The sequence below is a fragment of the Dinoponera quadriceps genome, unplaced genomic scaffold, assembly GCF_001313825.1.
Source record: "Dinoponera quadriceps isolate SergipeBrazil2010 unplaced genomic scaffold, ASM131382v1 scaffold2110, whole genome shotgun sequence".
NCBI lineage: Eukaryota > Metazoa > Arthropoda > Insecta > Hymenoptera > Formicidae > Dinoponera > Dinoponera quadriceps.
The window spans coordinates 280,145-303,310 of NW_014556168.1; the positions used below are offsets into that span (position 1 = coordinate 280,145).

At 36.8% G+C, this 23,166-nt stretch overlaps 2 protein-coding genes across 7 annotated transcripts; one reads left to right on the top strand and one right to left on the bottom strand.

The window, feature by feature from the left end:
* Positions 1-3,487: 3,487 nt before the first annotated feature.
* On the bottom strand, positions 3,488-17,770 carry LOC106747063 (telomere-associated protein RIF1-like). Of its 2 annotated transcripts, XM_014624326.1 has the most exons (17): positions 16,624-16,724; positions 15,731-15,934; positions 15,326-15,620; positions 14,890-15,236; positions 14,227-14,812; positions 13,871-14,070; positions 13,654-13,788; positions 13,383-13,548; positions 13,080-13,302; positions 12,762-12,985; positions 12,277-12,678; positions 9,760-12,186; positions 8,202-8,436; positions 6,506-7,997; positions 5,589-5,847; positions 4,722-5,055; positions 4,554-4,645 (listed from the first exon to the last, which is right to left on the bottom strand). In XM_014624326.1, exons 1-17 carry the CDS (start codon positions 16,722-16,724, stop codon positions 4,635-4,637), a joined length of 7,641 nt encoding a protein of 2,546 aa, XP_014479812.1. In that variant the 3' UTR covers positions 4,554-4,634. The 2 variants fall into 2 exon arrangements, with proteins under 2 accessions (XP_014479811.1, XP_014479812.1); XM_014624325.1 differs by having other exon boundaries at positions 3,488-5,055; positions 16,624-17,770.
* LOC106747064 (disks large-associated protein 5) lies at positions 16,913-21,471 on the top strand. Of its 5 annotated transcripts, none has more exons than XM_014624330.1 (6): positions 16,913-16,994; positions 17,797-18,025; positions 18,210-20,638; positions 20,882-21,053; positions 21,168-21,305; positions 21,381-21,471. In XM_014624330.1, exons 2-6 carry the CDS (start codon positions 17,851-17,853, stop codon positions 21,416-21,418), a joined length of 2,952 nt encoding a protein of 983 aa, XP_014479816.1. In that variant the 5' UTR covers positions 16,913-16,994; positions 17,797-17,850; the 3' UTR covers positions 21,419-21,471. The 5 variants fall into 5 exon arrangements, with proteins under 5 accessions (XP_014479816.1, XP_014479815.1, XP_014479813.1 ...); XM_014624329.1 differs by lacking the exon at positions 16,913-16,994 and adding an exon at positions 17,168-17,254; XM_014624327.1 differs by lacking the exon at positions 16,913-16,994 and adding an exon at positions 17,172-17,254 and having other exon boundaries at positions 17,819-18,025.
* Positions 21,472-23,166: the final 1,695 nt, after the last annotated feature.

Consider the following 23,166-nt stretch of genomic DNA (forward strand, 5'->3'; position numbering starts at 1 on the left):
AATATATTTGCGTGTTTAAATATCGTAATAATTAAAATCGTAATAATTTCAGACGTTACACTTGAATCAAAGACCGCGCGATTCTGCAAAAGGAAGTAATACCGAAATAGAATTGCCCTTTATTGGCACTCTCCGCTTTTTCTGTTGAATATTTTTTCTCTCGTCTCTATAATGCTCGCTGTCGCTTGACTCGTAATAATAAGAGAATGCTTTTGTCAGATATTTATAGAATCGGACGGTAATATGATTACAGTATATTGCGACATTTGGAATCAAATAACGACCGATGATGTATCCAAATTAGCGTATTTTGGCGTGAAGTACATCGATTACAAGAAAAATTGAAACCAGAATGAAATTAAAGGGAATAAAAATACTTTCGCTTGCTTATGAAATACGTAATTGCAAATCTTACAAAACACTACATTACGTAATAAACTTTTCACGCGCGACACTTATTCCGAATAATTCACATTCTGTGTAACATTGTAATACGTACATTCACATTTGCAATAACAACACTTTATTCCGGATATTATCCGGATATCATCGAATGTAAATTTATCAGCTACGTGTAAAAATTCAAATGAACCATTTCTGCGCACAGTTATATGATTAAAAACATCCAATTATGATATAATCTTCAGCAAAAGCATCTTTGCAAATTTGCTCGAGGCAAAATAAAAAAAATGAGGAAAATCACTAAAAATTCTCATTATAGTCTGTCGCGCGCTCCTGGCGTGTCAAGGGATTTGCAATAAGAACCGGGAGATATCACGTAGTCTTATGACGTCCGTAGATGGTGGATCGTATTTTGATATACAGTCTTCTGGGAATCTAAAATTTCCGCTATAATTGACCGTATATTTGTCACACGAGTGCTGTAAGATCGATACCCCGAACGCGGAGTAAACAGGAAGCGAATAATGTGCTCAATCATCTTCCTCAATGCGTTCCAGGTAGGAGAGAATTGCGCAATTCGAAAAATTATTACAATGTGCTCATCGATATACATATAAAATAAACTATCGAACTTTGTTACTACTGAAAACAGTCTCACATATAGATATATAGATTGTAACGCTCATCGAATAAATTCAGTGAACAAATCAAATTATTACACGATGATTGATACAAATCTGGACAATTCGCCGACGCAAGAGCAAATAAATAACTCGGACGAATGTTACGATATTAATTTGACATATAGTACGTTCGTTCAAGAGGGAACATTTGTTAATTACCTTCAATTTGTATAAAATATCATTTTATTGTTACAAGACATACATTTACATGTAATATGCATAAAATTCCCTGTTATTTACGATAACTCCTGATAAGGAAATTCGGAAATTTTTCTCAACATCGCTCAATTATCGTTTGTTAAAAAAAAAAACCAAAAGTAAATTGTCTTTAGTTTCTCTCGTTTATGTCCACCATAAATTTGGTTTTAGTCTGTAAATATTAAAATAAACAGATCTTAACGTTAACGATATAGTAAACGTAAAAATTCTGAACATTTTTTAATGTAACAATTAGCGTAGATAACACACAGTTGAAATCGTCAGTACTGAATCATAATTCAGTTTTAATCGACCGTTCTTTTTTGTCAGAAAATATTTTATTTTTTAACCTATATTAAATAAATTTTGTACATTTAAAACGCAATACCTAGAAAACGAAATTAAAATTTAAACATTTGAGTTTTAAGAATTTGTGCGCCATCTGCAAAGCGAAGTAAGAAACTAGCTTGACTACCCTGTTTTATCCAACAGAATCATGACATAATAGCTATATACAGAATGTCGCAAAATTTATCAATATATAATATAAAATCATTGCACAATATGAGAGCGATTTAATTGGCGATTTAATTGGCTGCTTAGTTGGGACCAAGGTGGTTGTTCAACCTTTATAATTTCACATTAAATTTTCCATTATATGTTTGAAGAATCATGATCACGTGAAAGCCGTAATTGCTTTGCCGATCTCGACAATAACATTATGCTCGAAAACCTATAAAAAGAAACTCACTACACAAACATAGCGAACAATGTACAGCAGTTATTGTCTCCTATAATAAGAGATTCGATACTTCGATAAACATTTCCTTATCCGGAGATTGTCTTATGCTTAGCCCGATCGGATAATCCCTCATCATCAATCAGCTCGTTTCACTTAGCGACGATATGTTATAAAAACGAGTGCCGTCGAAGCCGGCTCTTACAAGTGAGAAGAAATTCATCGAATTAAGCCTGTTAAATTCGCTTTCGGCTCGTGACGAGTATGAATCAATTTTTAATTCTCGGGCACGTTCCACGAGAGTTCAATTTTTAATTTTCATTTCCTCAAATTCATCGATTTCGCGGCTTCCGCTCGGGCCGTGTCATTGCCTTCAATTTTACAAGCAATACAATTTTTTAAATTACAATTTTTTAAATATTATTAAAGCGGTAAATATATAACCTATTAATATTTCAGAAATATTACTTAATATTAAATAATATTATGCGCTTTTGTAGGGCTATTTTAATGCAAGTAATCACAATTAAAATATCGATTAATGTCATCTTTCACATATACGCAACCATTTTTATAATTTATAAGCTCAAAAACGGGTGTATTTATATAAATATATATAATCAACGTTATTTCTATTTCCGGTAAACTTGCTGTTTAGGTTTTTTCGCTTCTGATGTCATCGAACGAAGACAGCTACAGCAATCCAGGAGTCTTAATTCTTTTTTCTCTTTTTTGATCAAATGAATCTTAAATATTGCAAATTTATTTACTTACCCCTTGTGCTTCGCATCTTGAAGAGTATGCAGTAAATTGCATTAATTTATGCAGCTGATACCTCATGAGGACATTCGTGGAGTCGACGCGGAATCACCGTAGAATTGACTCTTTTATGTGGATTCGACGTGGGCGTAACATAGATGTCTTTGTGGGGTAGCATAAGTTGACAGGAAAACAGCTGTTCTATTTATCGACTCGAGTATGACCACGAAATAACTTGGTAAGTATGACAAATCACATCTACTTTTTACTTCGCTTTTTAAATCGCGCACAAATTCTTAAAACTCAAATCTTTAAATTTTAATTTCGTTTTCTAGGTTGCGTTTCAAATGTAAAAAATTTTTTTAATAGAGGTTAAAAAATAAAATATTTTCTGAGAACAAAAGAACTTTTCGTAATCTCAAAACTTATGAAATGTCTGTCAAACATGTTACGCATACATGACTGTCATGGCCGCCTGAGTATGACTGAAAAATGACCCGTTATTTCAGGAGTCATTTTGTGATTCTACGTGACATATCGGGCAGACATCTCAGTTTGCCGCATACGTTACAAGTTTCAGGATTACGAAACTACTGTTTTTTTTTCGAGGAAAACTAGAGCTATATTCTGTAAAAAACTTATTATCATATCTCGCTTATGACGTAAAAACAATATGGCTGCCCGAGAAAGGCGAAGTTCGGTTATTTGAAGAAATAATCACTGACGATCATTTGGTCTCATGAAATGCTTATTTATAAAAGAAGCAATCGCTGTATTTGTACAGGAACAACGTAGTATAAATACAACATTCGTAATTTAGCCGCATGACATTACCAAATTCACGTAATATATATGTGGTGAACAAACAATTATAAATTCAGACATACACGAGAAAAAAAAACTCTCATGGCTGTACAAAAATATGAGCAAGCGTTACGTGATCGTAAGACCAATGTCACAAAAATTCAAAATAGCACAATAACTTTAAAAAAATAATCTGAAATTCAATAATTGTCCATTTGGTTTCTTTTGCTTTTCTTTTTTGTGCCCATTTTTATTGGTATTTTACATAAATTTGCAAACGAAATTGACAATCCAGATTGAATAATTAATAGATTTTTTTCCGATATTTAGATATATATATATACAAGTTGTACCGCATCGTGCTACACACAGGCATGTAAAACAACTATTTTGATTAATACAATATGTAACGTTCGTGGCAAATGTTTTAGGACTGTTGCAAATGAGAATATAAATAGATAAGTCTCATCTAACTAATATGCTTGATCAATGTTTCAAGGTAAAACTAATCTAAATAATCAGTAATAAAATATTAATTTAGTGGTAACAACTAAATCAAGTCAGACACAGCGGAGAGAAAGTCCGTTACGCGATTACACGACGCGAGTGAGAAATCCGTGAATACGTCATAGTGTCAGTATACAGCGGACGTTATGACGGATAAAGCGATTTCTAGGTACGTAACGCATCAATACTAAACATCAGTCATATTGAGTTAGCTTAGAACCGCTGATGTGCCTTTCCGTTGCGGATCTAATTCTTATTTTCCTTTGTGATGAGCTTGCTCGTCATAGTCTCGTGGTACACGTCCAACAGTTCCTGCGCGGTAAGTTTCGAGCAGACGCTCTTGAAAATGGTGAGCAAACTCTCTTTGGATACTTCTTCATTCTCGATCTGCGCAGCATTAAACTGAGACGGCCTGAGACGGTCCAAGATACGCCTGACCCGATCGGGAGATTGAGCACTCAACGATCGTGCTATATCCTCCGAGCTGTTATTCTGCAAGGCTATGTCTAAAACCACTGACGACGGAATGACCTCCTCGTTCGCTACAGTATGACTAATAATTACGTCCATTGGTAATCTCTGTAACATAGCATTTAAACTCGATATTTCCGGTATCGGTTGTTTGATACCTTCTTGTTCCTCCCGCTTCAGCTTCTCCGACAACATTCGTACGAGGTCCGACGACGTGTACTTTTGGCAGATCGCGTTCTCCAATTCGGTGCAATCGAAGATGTTCAGACAGTCGACGATATTCAGCTTCTTGTGGTATGCTTTGAATACCTTCTCGAAGAATTTCTTGTCGGAATTGAAAACGTCGGGCAGCCTGAGGAGGACATTGTTGATGCCGTAACTATGGCAAATCGTTCTCAATAACGCGTCGTTGAGCTGACGTTTGTTGTGCAAACCGAGCATTCTCAGAGTTTCCTTTACCAGTTCCGCTTCCGACAGCTGTGTCATCTTCATCTACGGACGAATTTTTTACCCGATAGAGATACGATCGAATGTATCGAATATGTTGATCTGTTCTTTTTAGCCGAACTGGCTGCACTGGTTCAAGAAATTTACGACCGGGTCTGAAAGTCACACGAGTCGGAAAAGTTTAATAAAATATCAAAAGACCATGTTTAAACAAATTATTTGTCTTGTTTCCTCTACATAAAAGACATGTGACAATTGAATCAGAATATGGGATGAGATATCACCTCTGTACGTTTATAATTAAAATAACTTCTTTGTGCATAAATATATATAAGATTAATATTTTTTTTTTCTTTTACTTAAAGGATATGACTACATTATAATGTACATAATATTACGTACAACTTTTCGATCAATATGTAAAAAGTATGGTAACCAGACTCGGTCTCCCCCACACATGAAAGCGCATGAAACGTACGTACGAGATTCTCACGTTTCAGTGTGCGTAAATTTTTTGAACCGAAGCACAGCCAGTCAGCTAAAAAGAACAGACCACGTGAGAAGCAAACGGACTTTACCTTGTACTGTGATAAGATAGATTCGGGGCTACATCTTCTGACTGCACTCTCCAGTACAACATTCACATCGATTTCATCAAGTAGGTCCTCAAGTGCCATCTGAGATTCGACGGACCTCGTGACTTTCTTAACAGCCGGTTCTGAGGAATACACCTCGTCGGTACCGACACCAACGGACGAGTGCGTGATCAGAGGCTCGTTACAGACAATTGCTGACACATTTATACTGTCACTTGAAGGAGCATCAGTTATGGTTGTGCTGAAACCAAAACGAGAATAATATTCTTGTTTCACATCTTATAATAATATAGCCTAAACAGTGTTACTATAAAAAATAAATTCTGAAATCCCCCGACTTTCCCATGTCTTCCAGACAGTGAAGAATTTTTCACAAGTAATACGTAACATTAAACTTGAACGTCTAGAAACAGGAATTGCAGGAAAAGTTAGCTTAAATTACTAGAAGAGCAAAACAAACTTAAAAATTTAGTAACGTAACATGATTCTGAATGCAATTCAGGTCAACGAAAGATAAGTGAATACTGGAAAAAAAAAATAACACAGGGAATTACAACACATTTGAGGAAATTGTAAGCGAAGTTCAAAATTCCAGATTTCTTTTAGATCTTTCTCCGACTTTTCCACGCATTTTCCCCGACATTAAAAATTCCCACGACTTCCCAGTTTTTCGGTCCTGTGACCCCTGCTAAAATATATCTCACGCACGCATAAAGCCTGTATCAGACTACAGATTGAAGATTGAGACTGAATTGAAATTCGATCAATCAGTGTAGAATTCATTAAATTTCACTAAACTTGAGTTTCGTTAACTTTACACTGATTGGCTAAATTCAATTCCGAAATTATGTTAGTTCTCACCGCCTAATAAGGACGAAAGAGAGCTGACTGGTACGTACAGACTTTTGGAGACCGACGAGGTCGCGATGGGCAGCATCGTTGGTTTGCCGTGCCTCGCGGATTTCTCGGGCGAGCTGTGAGCGGTGATTGGCGCTTCCGCGCCTGTCCGCTCGTTTACCGCGCCAGTATCCAACGCTGACGAATCCGCGTTGTCGCGTTTCGCCGAGGTATCCACGAAATAATCGTCGCAGATAGAAGAATCTTCGTTGATAGGATCGGTCGTGTCCAAGTGTTCGGTGAGCGGTCTCTTCGTCGACGAATGATCGTGCAACTTCCTGGCGGATGCGAGCGGCGTGCTGCACCTTAAGGTCTCATTGCCGATTGGCGCTGCCTCGATAGAACCAGGCGCGGCTAACGCGATCGTTACTTCGTCCAGCGTCCTTTTGTCCAATTGCTCCGTCCTGTCGGAGGGTTTCTCTTGTGACGTAGCCGTCGGACCGTCGTCCTTGCGGCTCGCGATTTCGAACGTGCTCTGATAGCGTTGCAGCACCTTCCTGACGAGTTGAATCTTCGATTTGCCACTCAGAGGCATTCTGTTGACCTCGCGCTCAGACAGTTGCGCGAGGTCACCGATCGTGAACAGATTTCTATTCGTAAGGTACGTCTGCAAGTACTGTCTCCACAGAGGGGTGGTCAACTGTTCGATGACAGCAATGATGGATTCTCCGCACGATGACAATGCTGGATAGATAGGCTGTACGGAATCCAAGAATTCAGGATCGAGCTGCACGTTGTTCTGATTCTCACATCGGCTGTCTTGGCTCGACGGCAGGCTCGCGAATATCGAGTCCGTTACCGACAAAGTGTCTTGTTCCGCCACGTTCTTCGCGTTCCTCGCATTCCGCTCATCCTCGCACGTGCTGATGCGCGGCAATTTCTCACCGAACACTTCGTCCGGGTCCACGGTGGAATTCAATCCGTCAATATTCTGGATGTCCACCGTATCTTCCAGATCACCATCCTTGGTAGGTAAAGCAGTATCTCTCAGAATTTCCAGATTATCTTCATTATTAGGTAAAGCAGTATCTTCGAAATCTTCCAGATTAGCCCCATTGGTGGGTAAAGCAGTATCCCCCAGACCTTCTCGATTATCCTCATTGGTAGGTGAAGCGTCTGCTGTATCTTTCAGGTTTTCCGGATTGTCCTCATTGATAGGTAAAGCGTCTGTATTTTCCAGACCTTCCACATTATCCTCAGTGGTGGGTAAAGCATCGGTATCTTTCAAACCTTCCAGATTATCCTCATCAGTAGGTAAAGCATCCATCAAAGAATCATCAAGATCGATTAGTTTAACCGAGTCGACCGAGTCGTCTCGAGCGGACAAGTCGATGTCGTCGTCAGTGGAGTGGATAACTGAACTATCGCTATTCGTCTCCGATCCGTCAAAGATGTCTTGCTGTGTCTCGGAATCACCGGTCTCGACGCAGTCCACCGGCACAGTGCTCTGCACAATCTCTTCGTGAAAACTCGCTAACGACTCTTGATTTTGATCTAGGACATAAAAGGACAACAATACGATCACGGTTATCTCGACCTTCTCATCCTCATCCTCATTATCATTTTCCGCGTTAGATTTGCTTTCAACTACATTGCTATTTCCCGAGTAATTACTAGGCATTGATGTTTGCCCATCAACACCCACTGCGTCCGGATGCGCCTCGATTTTTATTACTAATTTCTCGTACGCTTTCTTACCATGCGGAGCAATTTCAGCGTTAATCTCGCTGGAAGTGTCTTTCTCAGTTGTCGATTTCTCCGCGTCAGCCGATGTAAACTTGAGCTTGGATTTCTTAGACCGTGGGGAATTCTTCTTCGGCGTGAGACTGCGCACCGTAGAGAATTTCGAGGACTTGTGTGGAGACTGCGCAGTGGAAATCTCGTAGCCCATCTCTTTCGACACCGGCGGATCCGCAAAACTCACTCGTTTTCGCTGCAAAGGAAAACAATCTTTCATCAGGATATGATAGCTGGGTGTCTATTTAAATCCAAAAAAAATTTCCAATTCCCCGATTTTTCAGGCAATTTGTTAAAAATTCCAGATCAAATAAAAGTATTTTTTAATATATCTCAAATGAATATGTATTTATTATGCAGTCCTTAATATTTTTCATTCATAAAAGTTTATAAATAATAAAATAAAATTAAGAATCGAATTGCAATGATTAAATTTGAAAATTTTTGAAAAAAAAACCCATAAGGACTCTAAAAAATAAATTTTATATTGCATAAAATTATTAAATGTTCATTTTAAAAGTTAAAAACAAAAAAATTATGTAATGCATAACCGGTAAAAAAAATGCAACGTTTATAAAACTATTAAAGTAAAAAATATCTAATTAATCTTAATTATAAATAATCTTAATTAAACAAAATTGCACCTAACACGAAATCGTTGTTTTCAATATTGAATGGATTAATCGTAAAATCAATGCTGTAAACATAAAAACAACATAATTAAATATTTATATTATATAAATAGATGTAACATAGTACAAAATATCTGTACGTCAAGATGTACACGTAGAACAAAAGAAATTATAAACATAAAAGTGCTAATATTTAAATATTAAACTTAAAAACAATTTTAAATGTATACGTACACAGAATATAAATAAGTTGACGCCTATGATTTGTATATATATAGTGCTATTCCTTATTAATCAATATTAAAATAAAAATTAATTAAAAAATCAAATCGAACATTCTCAACTATTTTCTCTGATTCTTGATGAAAAAAAAAAATATTATTAAATAAAATTTAATCAACCTCACAATATTCGTCCATAAGTAACGCGATATGGCTTACAGACGAATACCCATTTAAAACTCCTCGATTCCCGAAAAAATTCCTTGATTTTTCCAACCATAAACAAATTCCAAGGTTGCAAGGAAAATAAATTTCGAAATTCCCACACTTTTCCATATTTTCCAAACGACAATGGAGAATTTTCCATGAGCAATATGTAATGTTCAACTTTTAAAAGCAGGGGTTGCAGGAATGATAGCTTATAAAATTAGAAGCAACACAAACTCGAAAGTTCAGTAACATAATCCTGAATGCAAATTTAGACCAACAAAAAAATAAATGAGTATTAGAAAAAAGAATACAGTTGATAACATTTAAAGGAATTGCGAGCAAAGTTTAAAATCCCAGATCTGTAGCGACCCTGAAATTCCGTGAGAATTCCAGGTTTTCCAGATTTTTCCAAGCGGACAATAGACACCCTGGGTGGAAATAAGTAGCACGAATTACCTTATTAGGATGTACAGAATCTGGATCTGGCTCTGAAACGATCAATCGATTACGTTTGAGAATACTAGCGCTCGGTGATGCAGTCAACGAGGGTGGGTTAGCGCTCGACCATTCCAATATCGGCAGGTCGTCCTTGTCGGACAAAAACGACGCATTCTCTTCGTTTTCCTTGTCTCCCGAGTTGTCTGTCGATACAGAATCTGAAATATCCTTATCCACTTTGGACGGCAGTTTTTCGCCGTCGTTCTTCAAGCCGGAAAACATGTACGTCGACGGACACGCGTAGTCATGTATGGACCTCATATTATTAAAAATCTTCTCCTGCCGACTGCCGGATGGCCCGCCTATCTTGTCGATCTCTTTAACCGTGGGAACCTTCTTACTCGTCGACGCTTCAGTTTCCGCATCCTTGCCTCTCGACTTCTTGATCACCGAGTCATCCTCGGCAACAATTACATTATCTGTTTCGATTCGCGACTGTTTCGTGACTAAACCTAGCATATGAGCGGCGCGTCCGTGAACCGTGAAAGATTTAAGCTTGGGGAAAACCTTGCCGCTGCCTTTCGGCGAGGAATAAGTAATTACACCCGCAAGCTTGGTCGAACCGTCGACTGCCTTCTGACTCTCCGTGCTTGGAATTTTCGCGTTGGAATTGTCAGTTTCTTCAGTCACGTCCTTATTCGCACTATCTTTATTCCCTGCGTCGCTCGTCTCTTTATTATTATCAATAGTAGCTTCATTTGGTTGCTCACATGGACCAGGCACATCGACATCACCGCAATCCACGGGGATAGATTCAGGTACATAATTTTTCTCAACGATCACGTCGGAAGCTTTGATCGCGTGAATATTCGGCATTTTATTAATCTTTATGAAGCACTGTTTCTCGCCGCATATTTTATCTATTTTTATGACGTTGAGAGCCTGCGAACTTTCAACAACATCTTCTATCTCATCCTGACTCGACTCGTCCTGTTCGGAGGTAACTTTGGAGGTATCTTCACTTTTGACAGAGATAGATTTCGAATCATCGAGCTTTTCATCTTGCATTCTGTCGGTAACATCTTGTGCCGTTTGGCTGGTCGTTGGGACCATTTGCGTCGTATCCGTGTCCGCCGAATTCTTCAATGGTACTTTATCAGTATCACTGGCTTTCCTAGCTTCTTTATCTTCTTTAGCCAATTCTTTAAACTTCTTTAGTAAGTCAGACTCAGTGGGCTTCTCAGATTCTTGTCTGATACTTCTTCTACTTCGTCTCTTAATAAGTGCTCCTTGACTCGTATCATTCCCTTCTTTTGCGTCCTTTGTATTAACTTTTTTTAACATTGTTTCTTTGTCCCCTTCATCCGAATGTTTGATTCGACGACGATTCACCGCGTTACAATCAAATACCATGTCAATTTTCAAGCGAGACATCTCTTTTTGCACACGCTGACTCAAGCCATCCGTGTCCATCGTATCCAACGATGTATTGTCGCTATGTCGCAATTTATCCTTATCGTCGTCATTAACGTCTTTAGAAAGCGAAATCATTTTCCGCTTTCGACGTTGCTGCAGAACTCTATCCGATTCGGTATCCGACACGTACTTACGCTTAATACCTTTCTTGCTTTCGTTAGATTCTTCCTTGATGTCAGTGTCATCGCACGGACTCCGAGAACTGCTCGCACCGGCTCTTCCTTGACTATGTTTCATTCTCGATGTTTTCTGTACATTTACCGTACTTGAATCTTTCTGGTTCTCGTCAGCCTCGTCACTTCTTAACGACAAATTCGATCTTGCCGTATCGACTTTATCATTACGATGTCGTCGCTTAGCGCTATCGAACATTGACGGTGACGATTGCCGCTCGTGCGTTTTATCTTCAGGAAATTCCTCTTTTGACTCAAAATTTAATCTTTTTGTAACAGATGTTGTTGAGTGCACGTCTATCTCGTTGTCCGGTTCTGGAATAAATCCAGTGAACAATGGCGAAGTCAAGTGGGTTTGTTTAGACGTATTCTCATCGTGCGAGTCAGAATCTTTTCTCTCGGCTTCTTTCGTCGAATCTTTCTTTTGCTTCGCATCAATGATATTATCCCCGACGTTTCCATCTAACTTATTGCTATTGTTATTATTAATCATCTTGTCCATCAAATTAAGTTCACCTTGCATAACGATGATCTTATTTTCTTTGTTAGCATCATTATTAATAGGTTTCTGTGTTATTAAGTCGTTCTTTTTATTATTGGCTTTATCCAATTCGTTAATATGCTTAGCCTTGATGTCGAACCATTCCTGCAAGTTTTGGGTATTTTGCGAGGACGATTGAGACAGATCATTGTACAATGCCGGTATATCTTCTCTCTTCTTTTTCAAGGTTTCCTTTTGGTGCTCTGTCAAACGATTAATGTCAAATTTCAAATCTGTTTTTATGTACACATAATCCTGAAAGCAAATTTGGACATATGAAGAATGTTGTACAAAGAATTGTAAGAATTACGTAACGTGGTATAATATATAGTAAACATCACTTACTTGCGAATCAGGTTCAGGCAATATAAGTGCATTCTTTTCGTCCCTCTCTAATGGCTTATTAGATGCCGACTTCGTATTAACTGGTTTCCTATTTAAGAAACTACCAACTACACGCACGTCTTTTACTTTTCCCGTTTCTTCCTTTTTCTTTGCAGAATCATCACGTTTCGAGTGCGATGGCGACTTTTCTATCATTCCTTCTTTCTCATCTGAAATATACTTAGCAGTACTGCCTGAGCCATCCTCATTTCCAAAAACAGACCATGCTAAAGATCTTATGTTTGAGTTAGAATGTTGTATGGCTTTTAAAACTACTTCTTTATACAACGAGAAAATTTCCCGATGTATCCGTTTGTCAAGTCCTCTAAAAATGCTAATTACAGTTTCCCAAAGGCTTACAACCTATAAGTAATATTGCCAGTTTAAAGAAAACTATAGATAGACGAGTCGAAAGAGATGTTCTGTATGTAACAATATTAACATACTTCTTTAGAAAGTGTCTTCAACTGCAATTCAAGTACAAATTCAATTGCTGATTTACAAATTTGCAAATATAGCACTGCTTTATGCAGATTATGTCCATATACAGTAATAAGCATAGCCGACAACATCTTCAAAGTTACTTCACAGTTACTGGTTTGCATGTTGGTAAGAGCAATTGTTACTACATCTATTATTAATTGCATGATAGATGGAATTCCATCTTGTACTGAAACACATAAATTACAAAAAAAATGCACAATATTCAACTCAACATTATTCATTCATTATATATATATTCAATGACACAATTGACTACATACCGAATAAATGCTCGTAATTAATGGTACCCAATAAGACATCTAAACAAAATACAATGAAAGAACAATTGTTTTTGTTTAAATAAGTCTGAATCATACTTGCGATATCCAATAAAATCTCGTTTGGTTTCACTGTACTTATCGAACCTGATTGTATCTCGAATTCTTTATATAAAGATTTCCATACTTGCCCATATTTACATTTTCGCATTTCACAATCTTGCAACTGAGAAATTATTAATACATAAGAAAATAGCTACATAGCTCATTAAATATACAATAAGAGAAACATAAAATTCTATAAACCTGTTGGAAATTTTCCGAAGCTATACATTGAAGTGGGAATAACAAAACCGACTTCACAGTCTTAAAGTTATGTCCGTTTTTATCACCCTCATCGATCTTCTTAGAATTTGCTGTATACTTTGTCAATACCGTCGCTATTACAGCCCACAATTCTATGTAAAATATCCTGCAAAACATTGTTTATTGTCAAATATCTGAATATATATATGTGTTATAACATGTATTAATATGTACATACATACTATATATAATTAAAATTTCCCGTACGTACATATTTTCACGCGTATCACTCGCTGACTTCAGATTTGACATTATTGTTTGCAGACATCCAAACGTATGCGAACATGTAATTTCTGAACTAATACACCTCTGAAGAAGGCACTCAATATCATTGCAGCAGAAATTCCTATGATATGAAGATAATAAACGTTTAATTTACGCAGGATATGCCAGCGTATTCAAATTCAAGTCGTCTGAACTATACTTACTCTGGCACTTCGCAGAGTACTGGAAGTGATAACAGTTTCAATACCAACTCTGGTAATGCGCTATCAACAAACGCAGAAGCCTTAATGACTCGAACAAGATCTAGCAAAATTACATTGAAAATCATATCTTTCACCATGGATTTATCAAAATGGTTTCCCAATTCAGTTACAACTAGTATCACATCTCTAAACAGATGGTCCTGCAAAATTCCGCATGCAAAGTAAATTCCTGATAATTATTTCTTTTATATGTGTACACACACACACGCGCGCGCACACACACACACACACACACACACACACACACGCGTATGTTTATAACATAGTAATACGAAAATTAAATATGTGCTAGTAACCTTATTCTCAATTTTTAATTCTGTGATATATATCATTAGGCTTGTCCATAATATTTTTCCAAGCTGAAAACGATTTTTCATTTCTTGATCTGTGAGTTGCCCAAGAATGAGTATTGCCTCTCCTATACTGTGAGTAATGCTTTTGGAACACTCTTGAAAAACTGGATGAGTTATAACATGAGGGAGCCTTTCTTCTAACATTGCAGCGCAAACTGTAGAATTCTCTCCCCTTGAAACAATCAACTGATACAAGGCATCCACAGCAACCAGCTTTGTCTTTAGAAATCTTTTGCCTGGAGAGGCAACAACGTTAAATTTGGAGGAAAGTAATGGTGTATCTCCGAGCGGCCCGAAGCAGAAGTTTAGAAATTGCGTGATAACGGGAGTAACAAACTGCGTGATATCTTTGTAAAGTTTGATAATTAAATGCCACCAAACTTCTAATTTCGTCAACGAGATTAATTCCGTTTTGCTGTTCTTAGCGTTTAATGGAATACAAAGTAATTTTATTCTTCTGGCAGTAGCAAGTTCTTGATAGTCTAAAGCGAAGTTGTCGATCAATAATTTCCATGAGAGGAAAGCTTGTCTGCAATACAGTTAAGAAGAGCTATTAATTCATAATGAAAAAAAAAAATTGCTTAAACTAAAAACTGTAGTTTTTACCTGCGTATAATGGTATCGGTAGACTTGAAAGCCTTTTCTTCGACACTAAGTAAATTATTTATAAGATTAGCACCACGATGAAGATCCGTACCAAGAAGCTGGATAGTGACATTCCACTGAATGCTCCAATCAGTTTCGCACGCTGCTACCAAGAGCAACATACGTTTACAATACAAAGATTGTATATTTGTTTTATACTGAGCCCATTGTTCAGAATGATTTTTACGAATACGAAATGAGGAATTAGTTGCGATAGCTTGCTGCAAGACTTTCAGAGCAAATGAACGCTGACGTTTGTGTCCCATGTATGCCAATGTTACAATCTTATCCATCAATAATATATCAAACTAAAACAAAAAGATAGCATTTCTAATTTTTCAGTTACAAATTTTAATTTCAAACATCATTCAGGATACATAATTATGCATGTTCATACTTTCTCTATGTTTGGATCAAATGTTACAGCAGCCAGTCTGTATAATCTTTTTAGAAGATTAAGCGAATAAGCGACTGTATCCTCTTCTAATTTTTGTTCGTCCGATAATACATGATGTTCGACCTTAGTCAACATTTGCAAATTGTCTACGCATGCTGTTGGTGTTATCCACTCCATTGAACTAGGCTGTACACTGATCAGACATTCCTTAAAAAAATTTACAGCCTGTCCATCATTGACAGCTGCAGAAATAGCATTGTCTTCTATTACCTCCAACAGCTTAAGTATTTTTAATCTAAAACCAAAATGAGAATAATATCTGTGTAGAGGTCTAGGATACTCTCGCACAGAGAAGTCGATACATAGCTGGGTAAATTTTGAAAGGATGAATTTAACAAGACAAACCTTATTCGCTTATCTGTCTGCAACATTAATTCAAAAAGGTGTAAGGAATGTGCTTGAAATTCTTGCACAATGGCAGTAAGTGCTCCTAATGCCTCATACTGCATACTTCCTTCTTCCTTTGTAAATGCTTCTATAACCAACTTGCATAATTCTGTATATCGTTCTTCTTTAATAACACCACTCGATTCTAATTTCTTAGCTTGACTGCAAAATAATCATTGTTATTTTGTCATATGCAAATACTATTAAATCCAATATTACATTAAATCTTGTTATCTAGCAGAAACATATACATACATATGTATATACATAAATATATACATATTCATGTATATGGATATATAAAATTAATATAGCATTAATCATGAATATATTAATTGTGAGTTTTATAATTACAAATTTATTTGTTTGATTGTTAGCCCCTATATATACATATATATGTAATATATAACTCAACCAACAAGAGAGTTGGTCCTGTAACAATAATGAGAAATTCTACGATAATAGGAAAATGTAATACAAAGATGTGTGTTAATAAAAATGTTGTTTTCCATATCACACATCTATGCTCCTTCGCAAATTTTCCTTTCCCTCCTTTCTCCCTGCACTTCCTGCATTGCAAATATAAAAAGTGCAACATAAAAAAAGAAGAAATCGAAAGAAGAGGGTTTATCGTTTCTGACGAATTTTCTAGCGATTCTGTAACGCCATTCGTACGCCTCGCACACACACTCACCCACCCACACACACAAAGGGGTTTTAAATTTTTGTTGACATATTTCGTGTCGTAATCACTCCGTTTTACGCCATGAGACGCAACAACGATCGCCATACCTCCTATCGTATTGTCATGTATAGGAAAACCCAATGGGAACACGATCCTAATACTTTACCTGGAGATATAGGTTAAAGCTTCGCGCTTTTCTTTGACACTGCTGTTTTCCCGCAGCGTCTTCATCATCCTCGAGAAAATCGTAGTCGTGTTCATCGCCATCTCGTCGCGTCCTTCACCTCCTATCCCTTTTTCTTCCTTCTCCGATGCGACAACTACCGATGATCATTCATGTCTTCCCGCCTGTGCCGATTCTTCCCCCTCGAATCGCCCCACTCACAATGCCGCGGGAGATGCTCCTCGCGATCGTACAAAAATCCTCACGTCCGGGACGAATATGCCCAATACTGCTCTGATCAACGTGAGTTCGACGAAGCTACCGCCAGGGAAAAAAACGCGCCAACAATTCTCAGACGTGCCGCGAATAACACGGTAGGACGACACGTTCGTGAAATCTATATTCCGCCGTGGGAAATCGCGTTTCTTCTTCCAAGCACGTCGACGTTTTTTTTCGCGTCTCGTGTTTGCAGCTTGCGGTGGCGGCGCTTTCACTAAACAAGGAGAGCCTCGCGTTTGTTTGGCAGACACCGCACGGTTCGCGTGCCATCCGACTTCTCATAGGCTGCGTTCCCTTTAAGCTTGGTCTGCAATATACCCTTTGCGTCCTGCTTCTTGCTCTCTGTCTCTTTTCCGTGAGTAAATAGAAATTCTTAAGCCTGAACTACAATACGCTCTTTGTTTCTCGCTTCTTGCATCTCTCTTCCATGAGTAAGTAGAAACTTTTACAGAAAAAAAATAGAGAGCAAGAAGCGGAACGCAAAGAGCACATTGTAAGTCAAGCTTTAAGCCTGATCTACAATGTGCTCTTTGTTCCTTATTTCTCGCTCTCTATCTCTTTTTCCATCGGTGTGTCAATTCAGTTCAGTCACTGAAGTGAAGCCAAAGGCACACCGATAAGTAATGTTTCCGAATAGCCTGGGTGTTTCGAAACGGATCGAATAGGATTTAATTAACCAATCAAGAAAGAGCAAAGGTTTCTTTGATCATGATTGGTTAACGTTCGTTATTCCGCCTGTTGAACACGATTTCTGAACGCACCGCAGCGTTTCATTGCGTCAATTGGCGACACTGATCCTTCAAATTCGTGCTGGCCAATAAGAAATCACGAAACATCGCACCGCGTTAGCAGCACTGTTTTCAACGGTTCAAGCACCAATTTGAATAACGACTTCAGTTGCTGTAACGTGCGTGCGTAGATACAGTTGAATTCTCCCGTCGAATTTCTGCGATGTCACATCTCCAACAACGATACAAAAATCCGCGCAGAGGATTTGGCGACGCTGATCATAGTAGATCTGTACGCGCGTACTATCAAGAGAAATCACGCAAAGAAATCAGGACACAGGACTTCGCCAAGAATCGCAAATTGCACGATGTATCGACGCCCACCAGTCCACAACGTGGTAAGTTTGCAAATAATTTTCAATTATTTAATTATACGACTCCTATCGATAATTGGAATGGTAATAACTAGATTTATCATGGTCTTACATCCTCTTCATTCTCAGATTCTTGAATGCTTTATTTATATTCATGTTAATTTCGAACTTATCGAGCAATTAAGAATAAGATATCTGTTATTTTTAGCAGAGGACAAACCTAGGGTTACAGGTGACCGTGCGAAAAAATTAATGAGATGGAAGGAAGAGCGTGATAGGAAAAAGAAATTAGAGAACTCTAAGAAAAAACCTGTATTTAAAGTTGGCGTTGTTCATCATTCCCTCTATTCTCCTGTAGCTAAAATTAATACTGCACCAGATAAAATTGTGAAATCCAGCCAAGCAAAATATTCAAATGATAAGAAACGAATAACAAGAGCTACAGAGAAGAGATTGCTTGCTAAAGCAGCAATGATGAAGCAAAAAGCACCAGCTACAAATAATATAATGCCTGTAAGTTCAACAAGACCTCTGGACATCAAGAAACCAACACCTGATAAGTTTCGGAAATCATTTGCTCCTAATAGTCACAAGTTTAGGCCACCATCTGGATTACCAAAGTTGCCGCTATTCGGTGTTGTAGCGATAGAAGAAACACCTTCAGAAAAAGGTATTTTCTTTGAAAACAAATCAGGAGATCAGACACAACATACAAATGATCAGAAAGATGCATCAGGAAAATTAAATACGCAAGATCTTGATCTTAATGCTGCATCAAATCGGAAAGATTCTGTGGATTCAAAATCGCCAGCAAATAAACAGAAGTTAAATGAATCAGATTCTAATTTAAGCGACAGCACATCTGAACTAAAGGAAACAAAAAATGTATCGTTGAACGAACAGGACATACAAGAGGAAAAATCTTTGTCAACCAATATCGATACGGAGAATTCAGTACAAATGACTCCTAAATTTGATCAATCTTTTATGAAGGAAAACTGTGAAGATCTCATTATGTTTTCGCCATACCTCACGTTAAGTCGTGGTAAAAAGAATGCTAGAAAGGAACAGATGTTAAGGCTTGGCATTAGTAATTCGCCATCAACTGATATCCCAACCAAAAACACGGTAATGAAAAATCTAAACATATCTGTTGAAGAAGAGGAACGCACTGCTCAGTACTTCAAATTTCTCTTGAATAGGGAAATAACTAGACTTAAGGAGCTTTGTACTAAATGGATGAACATCCGACTGGAAAAGGGTGTCCCAGAAGATGCTATGTATGAAATAAGCCAAGCAGTGGGACAGACCAATTTGTTGATGAATAAGAAGTTTGAAAGATTCCGCAATCTAGTGTCGGATTGTGAAACTGGCAAGGGACAAATGCTGGTAACATGCAAGGATTTACAAGGATTTTGGGATATAACATATATGGAAGTCAGGAATTGCGATTTGCGATTTGAAAAATTGGAGCAACAACGTAACAGAGAATGGCAGGAGGAGCAGTCCGCTATTGTCAAGCCTGCAACGAAGAAACGAATGACTACTAAGAAACAAATTGTATCATCAAAGCCAAGTTCATTGCGATCAATAATATTAGCTGCTAGACGAAAGAAGATGGCAGAAACGTCAAATATAGAAGATACGTTGCTGCAAAATCCGAGTATCGGTAAAGAGCATTTATTGCCATCACTGAATAGCAAGAGGTCGATAGCTTTTAAAGAGAACGCCGATATTCGACATACAAGAAAATCCATATCGATAGATGGTTTTAAATCGGCTCCTACCAAACGCGATAGCTTTAAGGCAAATTCGACAAAAATTGAAAAGGTGCAATTTTCCGATAAAATTACGAGAATGAAGAGTCCATTGACAGTTATGAAAATAAGTCAAATGTGTAAGACACCGGAAATTCAATTAGATGACACAATATCGTACATTAATTCCGATCAAACGCCAGGCAAGAGTATATTAAAGAAAACAGAGATTATAGAGAAAAAAGAGATTATAAACAAAGAGATTCGCTTAAGATCCGCGCACAAAGTCTTATTTGATGATCAAGTAGCCTCGACTGAAGCCGATGATAAAGAAACACAAATTAAGAAAAGCTTGAGCGTTGCATTAAATAGAATAGACAGTCTCGAGTTGGATGACATAAGTCCTGAAGAATGCATTAATGTTGAAAGAAAATTGATCTTTGAAACCGAGGACTCAGATAGCACGGACAGTCTTGATTTGTTGCCATCTGAAGTGCAAACACTACTTGAAAAAAAAAGAAACACATCCAAATCATCTGCGTCATATATCCCTGACTCTGATCCACTGGATCCTCTGAAAGACATAACATCTGCGATAGCTCTTAAAGAACCATCGCCAAAAGATAATGTAAAGACTAAGTGTAGGACAAGTTTAAGACGTCGATCTCAACGTAAGAGAGCGACAAACAATGGTAAGATGGAAACTCCATATATAAATATTATGCCTCCAACGCCAGCCAACACTGAGACACCTGTCAATCTGGAAACAACTTTCACCATAGAAAATTTGGAACAAGAACTAGAGGTAGAAGTGAAAACACTGAGAAATAGAACTATTACGATAAATGACACTCCAAAAACTAAAAGAATGAGTAAAATAGTAAGCACTATTGTTTTTATGAGTTTTATAAATTTTTTATTTCAATGTTTATAACATGATATGTATATTTCAATATAAAGTAGTGTATTTTATAAGATATATTTCTAATAAGAACTTTTCTGCACATATTTCTGTAAATATAACTTAATATGTATTTAACTTGACATATACTTTAATATATATTTAATATAATCCTTCAATTATAAATCGAATCTAACTATTAAAATATTATTTTTCTCACAGATGACCCCGAAGAAAGAAAGTGATAGTAAAAAGGAGAATGAGAGTCCTGTGAAGTCAAATAGAAGGAAGTCGTTAAAGTTATCGCAAATAGATGAAGATGTAAAAAATGTAGAGATTAACAAGAATAGTTTCAAAAAGAGAAGATCGTCCCGGAAAAGTGTTGCGTTTAATGGTAAAATTTTTAGATCATAAAACAAGATAATCATAACAACTGCACATAATCATTATAACTGCACGTGCATTTACAATCGTACATTTATTATAAAATAATCTAAGAATTTTACAGTTGAAACATGTTTGATTTGCGCTGAAAATAAACCAGTATTACCTATGACTCCTCATTCGAAACGTGGGACACCATCGAGACAAAGTCGAAGCAAACGTGTGTTTGATGAAAACCTTTCATTGCAGAGAACGCCAAGATGTAAGTCGTAATCATAACGTACAAAGGAATGTAATACTATATACGATAACTTGTACTAATCGAAATTTATTTCAGCTCTTAGTCGGGTTACGAGATCTCATACGAAAAATTAAATCTGCCTGGCAACAGTATACTGTTTGTAAACTAAATAACCTTGATTGGTATATGTTACATTGTATATGTACGTGTTTATTTTATTATTTTATACTAGACGTATTAGATTATTTGTTTATTGTAAGTATATAATTGTAAGCTATATTTTTTAATTAATATTGATTGAGAGAATAAAGAACAACTCTCCCAAGGTCGCGTAACATGAAACTTCACTCGTTCTCTGAACAGTAGAACATCTCTATCCTGCAAAAATTGCATTCAACTTGTGTCAAGCCCATATCAGACTACAAATTGAGTATTGCAATCAGACCAATGATATAGATTAAAAGCAAGATTTAGATTACCTAATTGGACCGATTAACATAAGGGGAACATAAAGGTACTTCGTATCCGGTCCATGACCTCTCCTATTCTCTTCTTTGCTTTTAAGATAATTGATACGTCAAATCATTTTCTTAAGAATCTCTAATCTATAATCTGAACGCCATCTTGGCGTTCTGAACTTGACAGCGACTTCAAAAGCACATGATTTCCTGTAGCCAAGATAAATTTAAATTTAAATATGTACGAAATATTGATATGCACAAAGATGTGCATATCAAATACGCAAACCAAGAGAAAGAGAAAGAAAATAACGTATTATTAACTAAAAAAATTTACGAACATTAGCTATGTAATTTATTGTATTGTTCGTGTTTTATGAACATAAAGGTACTTCGTATCCGGTCCATGACCTCTCCTATTCTCTTCTTTGCTTTTAAGATAATTGATACGTCAAATCATTTTCTTAAGAATCCTTTTAAATTTTAGCTGCATATTGGTGAAAATATTACCTACATCTGTAAAATTAGAAAACGATTGATCATTCGGAAGCTGAAATATTCGCTGAAGATGACACTTTTTATATTTATTTTATATGTGTTAAGGGAATATTTTAATCTAGATATCTATTTTCAAGCTGATTTTTGGGAATTAAAATAAGAAAAAACTATTAAAGCTACAGAGCTTGGGGTTTTACATGGATATTATTCATGTTTGAAATAATATTCCAAATTTTTATAAATCATTGTATTAAAAATTATATGAACTAAAGATCAACGCACAAACCGTATCGCGAAATATGCGTTTAATCAGACGTATTGATTGCATGTTCTAATTACTCGAAATAAACATATAAACATTTTTTGCAATCTATATGAGTGTAGCTGTCACTGGAACCTTGAAAAGTTAAAGTATGAATATTTTTAACGAAATTGTAATTATTGACAAATTTAGGTTCGTTTTTTTCGCAATACATAATTTTGTATAACAAATATATATATATATATATATTTATTTATTTATTTATTTATATTTATATATATTTATATATTATTAGGTGGTAAACTTAGTTCCTGCGGTTTTTTTGTTTAAAAAACTCATTTATTTCGACATCAAAAGCAAAAAATACATTAATCGAAGTATTTTCCCTCGCTAGCTATACATTTTTCCCATCTTTCGGGCAACGCGTAGATTCCGCGACGATAGAACGATTGGTCTTTTGATGCAATCCATTCGTCTATCCATTTTCGCACATCCTCGTAATTTCTGAAGTGTGTATCCACCAAGCCGTGCTGCATCGACCGGAACAAGTAATATTCCGAAGGAGCTAAGTCTGGTGAATACGCTGGGTGCGGGAGAACTTCCCACTCGAGCTGCATCAGTGTTTCTTTGACGGCTTTGACAACGTGTGGTCGAGCGTTGTCGT